This window comes from Heptranchias perlo, chromosome 43 (assembly GCF_035084215.1).
Source record: "Heptranchias perlo isolate sHepPer1 chromosome 43, sHepPer1.hap1, whole genome shotgun sequence".
In the NCBI taxonomy this organism is placed as follows: domain Eukaryota; kingdom Metazoa; phylum Chordata; class Chondrichthyes; order Hexanchiformes; family Hexanchidae; genus Heptranchias; species Heptranchias perlo.
Genome location: NC_090367.1, coordinates 4818524 through 4826643, shown reverse-complemented (window position 1 = coordinate 4826643; position 8120 = coordinate 4818524). Strand labels below are relative to the sequence as shown.

General features: G+C 52.7%; 1 protein-coding gene across 6 annotated transcripts; it reads left to right on the top strand.

Moving 5' to 3' along the window:
* Positions 1–1930: 1930 nt before the first annotated feature.
* Positions 1931–7707, top strand: LOC137306453 (zinc finger and BTB domain-containing protein 3-like). 6 transcript variants are annotated; one of them, XM_067975664.1, is made up of 3 exons: positions 1931–2049; positions 2158–2304; positions 4101–7707. In XM_067975664.1, exon 3 carries the CDS (start codon positions 4163–4165, stop codon positions 5513–5515), a length of 1353 nt encoding a protein of 450 aa, XP_067831765.1. In that variant the 5' UTR covers positions 1931–2049; positions 2158–2304; positions 4101–4162; the 3' UTR covers positions 5516–7707. The 6 variants fall into 6 exon arrangements, with proteins under 6 accessions (XP_067831765.1, XP_067831769.1, XP_067831766.1 ...); XM_067975665.1 differs by having other exon boundaries at positions 1933–2041; XM_067975668.1 differs by lacking the exon at positions 2158–2304.
* Positions 7708–8120: the final 413 nt, after the last annotated feature.

The window sequence follows — 8120 nt, the reverse complement described above, 5'->3', positions numbered from 1 at the left end:
TGATTTCCAGCCTCTTGACCTCCAACTCTGTCCCCAACACAGGTAGGGAGTGGAAATGAATCAGAAAAAGGGGTGAATGATTATCACTGGGTTAGTCATTCGGATGAGACGTTAAACCGAGGCCCTGTCTGCCCTCTCAGGTGGACGTAAAAGATTCCATGGCATTATTTTGAAGACGAGCAGGGGAGTTCTCCCCGATGTCCCTGGGCTGATAATTATCCCTCAACCAACATCAGTAAACAAGCATTATTTCGTTATCATCACATTGCCGTTTGTGGGATCTTGCTGTGCGCAAATTGGCTGCCGCGTTTCCTACATTACAACAGTGACAAAAGTACTTCATTGGCCGTAAAGCATTTTGGGACGTCCTGAGGTCGTGAAAGGCGCTATATAAATGCAAGTCTTTGTTTCTTTTTAGACATTGGCCAATCCCCTCGGCATCCCCAGTCCAAACTGATGGGATGCTTGTCTGCTCCATCCACTGGCAGTTACCAGCCTACACAAGATGACTATGGGTATGGTCCCATAACAGAAAATTGACCCACTTGGCATCAAATTGTCACTCTCACTCAGAGGGCGCAGGAGGTCTGGTGTGACAATTATATCGCCTTGGTACAGGAGGGGGCGCTCTTATGGAGCTGGAGCAAAGGCCGAGTGATGGGACAGTTTAGAGGGAGCTTTACTCTGTATCTAACCTATGCTGTACCTGCCCTGGGCGAGTTTGATGGGACAGTGTAGAGGGAGCTTTACTCTGTATCTAACCCGTGCTGTACCCACCCTGGGTGTGTTGAATGGGACAGTTAACTCCACAGAATCAAACCTGGCCATTCCTGCTCTGCGCAACTCAGTAACACACCAGGCGGTGAATTTACCAATTGCACCATTGTAACACAGTGTTCACATTTATGTGTCCAATTATGTGTCCTTGTAAGGGAACCAGTGTTCAGTATTCCACTAGAAATGTGACAAGATGTTTTCAGTTAAATGTTTAACTGGGGTTACCCAGCTCAGGTGGGCTACCCTCACTTGGTTTCACTCTGGGTATGGTAGCATAGTGGTTATGTTACTGGACTAGTAATCCAACAGAGCTAGACTAATATTCTGGGGTCATGAGTTCAAATCCCACCACAGCAACTGGGGAATTTAAATTCAATTAATTAAATAAAAATCTAGAATTTAAAAAAAACTAGTATCTGTAATGGTGGTCATAAAACTACCAGGATTGTTGTAAAAACCCATCTGGTTTGCTAATGTCCTTTAGTGGAAGTGAAACCTGCCATCCCTTACCCGGTCTGGCTTATATATGACTCCAGACCCACAGCAATGTGGTTGATTCTTAATGGCCCAGCAAGCCACTCAGTTGTTCAAAGGAAGGTGGCTCACCACCGCCTTCCACAAGGGCAATAAATCCCATAAACGAATAAGAAAAACCTCTGACCGATCTGATCGGTACCAATAGCTTCTCGCTCCAACATTGGCCTTCAGCCCCCGAGGCCAGAAGCTCTGGAACCGACTGCAGCAGTTCAAGAAGGCGGCTCGCCACCACCTTCTTCAAGGGCAAATTAGGGGTGGGCAATAAATGCCAGCGACGCCCACATCCCATGAACAAATAAATAAATTCCCTCGCTCTAGACGCTCCTTAAAACCTGCTTTGACCAAACTTTTGCTCACCTGTCCTATTAACTAGGAGTTGTAAAGGCGCTTTTACAAACGCAAAGTGATGGTTCTCCTGTATGTGTGTGGTGGGGGTGGGGGTGGGGGGGAAAAGAGAAAGTTAACACGGAGAGTCCTCCTAGCCTGCAGGTGGCGCTGCAGCGCCCGGGCGCCAGCGTCGGGGCGGCCCCCTCCTGCGCCGCCGTCTCGTTGGCGTTTGCCATGGCGATCGCGGGGCCACCGCGAGAGTTGGCGGCTTCCGCTGGGTTCCGGGGGCGTGAAGTGGCGAGAGCGCGGGGGGAGGGGGGGGGGAGGGTCTGCGCTTCGAGTCCGGCGGAGAGAAACGGCCGCGTCCCAGGGAGGGGAGGAAGCGGCGCCGTGCGGGTCGGTGGGTCGGTAGGTAGGCCCCGGGGGCCCCCCCTCGGCCGCCGCCCTTCGTTCCGCTTCTTTTTTTTCCCCCCCCCCCCACCTTTTTGTGATTTTTTTCTTTCGGTTACCCGGCAGCGTTTGTGAAAGGATCCGATCGGAAACCGGAAGTGACTTTGATCGACAGCTCGGCCGGCCAATCGGGAGCGGGGAACCTCGGGCTCCGGACGGCGCCCATTGGAGGGGGCGGGACGGCAGCGGGCGCCCAATCACGGCGGAGATTGGGTGGGTCTTTTATTTCTCTCACCCCCCCCCCCCACGGGAGGGGGGGGGCCGAGGCTCGGCCAATGTGGGTGGGGGGGATCCGAGTGGGGCAAGCGGGCCCTTTAATGGGGGTCATTCCCCCCCTGACAGGGCCCCTTTAATGGGGGTCACTCCCCCGGACAGGGCCCCTTTAATGGGGGTCATTCCCCCCCTGACAGGGCCCCTTTAATGGGGGTCACTCCCCCGGACAGGGCCCCTTTAATGGGGGTCACTCCCCCTGACAGGGCCCCTTTAATGGGGGCCACTCCCCCTCCCCCAGACCGGGGCCCCTTTAATGGGGGCCACTCCCCCTCCCCCGGACAGGGCCCCTTTAATGGGGGTCACTCCCCCTGACAGGGCCCCTTTAATGGGGGCCACTCCCCCTCCCCCAGACCGGGGCCCCTTTAATGGGGGCCACTCCCCCTCCCCCGGACCGGGGGCCACTCTCCCCTCTGACAGGGCCCCTTTAATGGGGGCCACTCCCTCTTTCCCCCCCCCTCCCCCTCCTTGTGGGAGTGCGTTCCAAATTCACACCACTCTCTGGGTAAAGAAATTTCTCCTGAATACCAAATTGGATTTATTAGTGACTATCTTATATTAATGGCCCCTTGTTCTGGTCTCCCCCACAAGTGGAAACATCTTCTCTACGCCTACTCTATCAAACCCTTTCATAAGGGAGGGGGTTGGTCGGAGTAAATGTGATGGGGATTAAGGACTGAGAGGCTCCTTGGGAACAAAAGCCTGTGCTGGTACATCCCGTTGCTATGATTCCAGTGATGAACCGGAAGTACTTGTGATGTGATCGATTTCAAACCAATAGTAGACCCACCCCCCCCCAGCCATGGCATTGCTCACGACATGTCAGCGGTTAGAGTGGAGCTACACTGCCACCTAGCGGGCCACAGTCTGCGACTGCAGCCTCTAATGTTTACATGGGGAATTCCCATTATAACTGATTGCGCTGGCTCTTCCGATATTAAGCGGACACGATGTTCGTCCTCAGCCACCACTAACCGTGCTGCCCGAGCACTGCCAGATGGCCACACCTTTCGACGTCAGGAGTTGGGGGGAGGGGGCGTAGAATGTTGTTGCTAGGCAGCGGTTGCATGCTTGTCAGCCAGTAGGTATTAATTCAGAAGCAAGTGAAAGTCTTAACCAATGATGAAACTTCATATATAGTTATGTAAAAATCTTGTGCGTGCATGCATGCACTTGCAGTTACGCTTTTATGTCGAGACTGCCCATGTAAACATTTAGAATAGCAATCCTGTATGTAAACAATTGCCTGTCACAATGTAATTGCAGGCTCTGGCCACTAGGTGCTGTGGCGCTATTTTTATGCAGTCTCACAACTCCATCTCGTGCATAAAAAAACTTGTCTATTCATCAACTGTAGACAATATCGCGGATAATTTACTGGCGGTACGAAATAAAGATGGGCATTTGCATAAAAAGGCTTTCGTTGGCACCTTGTTGTATCCCTGACTTTGAGACGAGCAAAGATTTGGAAGATCCACTTCCTCTTTTTTTTTAAAAAATTCATTCTGGGATTCTGAGCCACTAACTGAAATTGTAAACCCAATTAAATGGGGAGTGGGACTAATCGGATAGCCCTCCCAAAGAGCCGGCACAGGCACGAAGGGCAGAATGGCCTCCCGTGCTGTGTGAATTTCAGATTCTCAAGCCGGCGTGGTGGGATTTGCCCCTGTGTCCTGTGGATTATTAGACTAATGTTGCACCCTGTTTATAGATCTGACTCTTGTCTCTTTCCGATCTAGAATGACTGAGGCCTGGAGCTTCTGAGAGAATCAGCCTTCCTGTCAACAAAAAAAAAAAACCCATGGAGTTCCCCGAACACAGCCGGCTGCTGCTGCAGAGCCTGCGGGACCAGAGGCATCAGGGATTCCTGTGTGACTGCACGGTGCTGGTGGGGCCGGTGCAGTTCCAGGCCCACAGGGCCGTGCTGGCCTCCTTCAGCACCTACTTCCACATGTTCTACAAGGAGGAAGCGGGCAAGCGGGACGTGGTGGGCCTGGACGAGGAGATCGTCACTGCTCCGGCCTTCTCGCTGCTGCTGGAGTTCATGTACGAGGGCCGGCTGCGTTTCTCCGGCCCCCCCACCGAGGACGTGCTGGCCGCCGCCAGCTTCCTGCACATGAACGACATCGTCAAGGTCTGCAAGACTCGGCTGAAGGCCCGGGCCCTGGCCGAGGCCGACAGCACCAGGAAGGAGGACGAGGCCCTGGGAGGCCCGGGCACCTCGCGCCAGACTGGGTCCTACAAGGGGGTGGTCCCGGCGCCGGTGCCTTACGCCTCCGACCGGGGGGCTGGGATTGAAGAGGGGGCCCCCCAGCATCCTGACTTGGGGCAGTGGCCCTCCGATGCTGCCGATACCACCCAGCCGGGGATGGAGACCGAAGCCAAGGTGGAGAACGTCCTAGCCAGCCCCTGCTCCTCCACCGAGTCGGCCTTCCACGGGGCCGGCCGCTCGCTGGAGGGCTCCTCCGCCTGGCAGGGGGACTCGGACGCCTCGCTGGACCGGGGCGGGGGGGGCTGCTCGCCAGCCCTGGCCCACCCCCACCCCCACCCCCACCCCGAGGACCAGGTCGACCTGATCACGGTCAAGGTGGAGGATGACCTGTTCTCAGACGAAGGCGAGGAGCTGGCGGAGGAGGCCGGCTCGGGCCTGGGCGACGTCTACCAGCCCCCCGGGTGCCAGGCCCTCCAGGGAGGCCACATCGTCATCTCGGACGAGGAGGAGATGCCCCCGGAGGAGGAGGGGTACAGCGGGCACGGCTTGTACTGCGCCAGCGGCGAGGGCAAACCCTTCCCCGACCTCTCCAGCCCGCTGGCCCTCTCCACCAAACTCTACTTCCAGGACCTGCCCCCGCCGCCCGGCTCCGAGGACGACTTGCCCACCTGCCCGGCCTGCGGAAAGACTTTCTCCTGCACCTACAGCCTGAAGCGGCACGCCCTGGTGCACACCCGGGAGCGGCCCCACAGCTGCCGTTTCTGCCTGCGCCGGTACTCCCAGTCGGGGGACCTGTACCGTCACATGCGCAAGTACCACAACGCTCACGTCTCCTCCTCCTCCGCCAGCGCCAGCACCAGCACCGGGGGCACCAGCAGACAGGACTCCTCCAACGGGGGCTGGAAGTGGCTGGACAAGCCCCCTTCGGAACAGTGGAAATAAACCCCTCTCGTCTCCTCTCCACACCTCCCCCCCCCCCCTTTCCCCAACCAACCTCGTGTTTTAAAGTGGCAGTGGACGATTTTCTGTGCTGCAGAGTTCTACGTTTGGAGAAAAAAACAAAAAAAAAACACAAAACGGGAAAAAAAAATCTTTTAATATATACGTAAGCACCAGCCATCCTGTAAAATAAATGCATTTTAAATTAAATTCAGTCGGGAGACCAGTTCAGTAAAAGCTGTACAATGGAGAAAAGAACTTGTGGTTTTTAATTAATTTTATTTTCCTCTCTGGGTTGATTGGGGGACTTTTACCATCTCTCGGACTGTAATATATTAAACAATCTTGCATCTGCACACACACCACACATTTCCTGCCAAATTTCTCCATTTAAACCTCCTGTGACCACATTTCTAATGGGAACTGCCTTTGTACACTTGTCAGGCTGCGATGACCCCCCGCTTTTGACTGCGAGCTCTCCGCTGGCAGAAGTGTGTAATTATGGCACAGGAGCAAGGCCATTCAGCCCCTCGAGCCTGTTCCGCCGTTCTTTGAGATCATGCTGATCTGTGACCCGCCCTAGCCCCCATATCCCTTAATACCTTTGGTTGACAAAAATCTTATCAATCTCGGATTAAAAATCAATAATTGAGCGAGCACCAACTACCGTTTGCAGAAGAGAGTTCCAAAACTTAGAAAGGTTACAGCACGGAAGGAGGCCGTTGGGCCCATCGAGTCCGAGCCGGCTCCATGCAAGAGCAATCCAGCTCGTCCCACTCCCCCACCCTATCCCGGTGGCCCTGCAAAATTTTTCACTTTCTAGTTCTCTTTTGGAGGCCGTGATTGAATCTGCCTCCAGCACCCCCTCGGGCAGTGCATTCGAGATCACAACCGCTCGCTGTGTACAAAAAGCTTTTCCTCATGTCACCTTTGGTTCTTTTGCCAATCACATTAAATCTATGCCATCTGGTTATTGACCCTTCTCCCACCCTTTGTGTGTAGATGTGTTTCCCAACTTCACTCCTGAAAGTCCTGGCTCTAATTTTCAGGCCATGTCCCCTCGTCCTCGACTCCCCAACCAGCGGAAATAGTTTCTCTCTATCTACCCTATCAGTTCCCCTTAATATCTTGAAAACTTTGAACAAATCACCCCTTAATCTTCTAAATTCCAGGGAATACAACCCCAGTTTGTGTAATCGCTCCTCGTAATTTAACCCTTGGAGTCCAGGTATCATTCTGGTAAATCTACGCTGCGCTCCCTCCAAGGCCAATATATCCTTCCTGAGGTGCGGTGCCCAGAACTGAACACAGTATCTCCGGGTGCGGTCTAACCAGGGTTTTGTATAGCTGTAGCATAAATTCTACCTCCTTGTATTCGAGTCCTCTGGATATAAAGGCCAGCATTCCATTGGCCTTTGATTATTTTCTGTACCTGTCCATGACATTTTAATGATCTATGTACATGGACCCCTCAGTCTCTTTGGACCTCCACTGTTTCGAGCTTTTCACCATTTAGAAAGTACTCTGATCTCTCCTTTTTAGGTCCAAAGTGGATGACCTCACACTTGCCGACATTGAAATCCATTTGCCACAGTTTTGCCCATTCACTGAATCTATTAATATCTCTGTCATTTTATGCTTCCATCTACACTGCTTACAATGCTGCCTATCTTTGTGTCGCGGCAAACTTGGACATGAGGCTCTCTATCCCGTCACCTAATTCGTTAATAAATACAGTGAATAGTTGAGGCCCTAACACAGATCCCTGTGGGACCCCACTAGTCACATCCTGCCAATGTGAGTACCTGCCCATTATAAGAACATAAGAAATAGGAGCAGGAGTAGGCCAATCGGCCCTTCGAGCCTGCTCCGCCATTTAATAAGATCATGGCTGATCTGATCCTAACCTCAAATCTAAATTCATGTCCAATTTCCTGCCCGCTCCCCGTAACCCCTAATTCCCTTTACTTCTAGGAAACTACTCTCTGTCTCCTGCTGCTTAGCCAATTTCCCAACCAGTTCAATAATTTGCCCTCAATTCCACGAGCTTCAACTTTAGATGACAGTCGCTTATGAGGGACTTTATCGAATGCCTTCTGGAAGTCCATGATATGTTTACAGGGACGGTTTTGTTAGAAATGTGGACAACTTTTAGCGGAAATATAAAAATAAAGGCAGAATGCGTGACTTTAAAATGGGGAGTGAATTTATGTCTGTGAATCCTGGTCCAATTATCTAACCTCACTTCCGCTGAAGACTGCGTTCGTCATGTGTAACAAGATGGGAGGTCGATTAGTATTCATTTTTAAAATATTGGTGGGCAGTGTTTTTGAGCCAGCTTATTGGTTAGTTACAATCATATGACATTGCCACTTTCTGGCAAACCCGTGGCCGTCACTCCAAATGTTGGGGTCACTGTCTAGTGATCTCATTGGCCAAAAGTATTGGCTTGACTCTTAATAACACTTTCCAGCCACCTCATTGGCCCATGCTGTGAGACTATTCCCAGCAATTTCATTGGGCAGTAGTAACCACATGACTGTTCCGATCGTCCTGTGTTTGAGCGACAGGGGGTCCAGACTCATGCCGGTGAGGCAGTGCTGTCGCC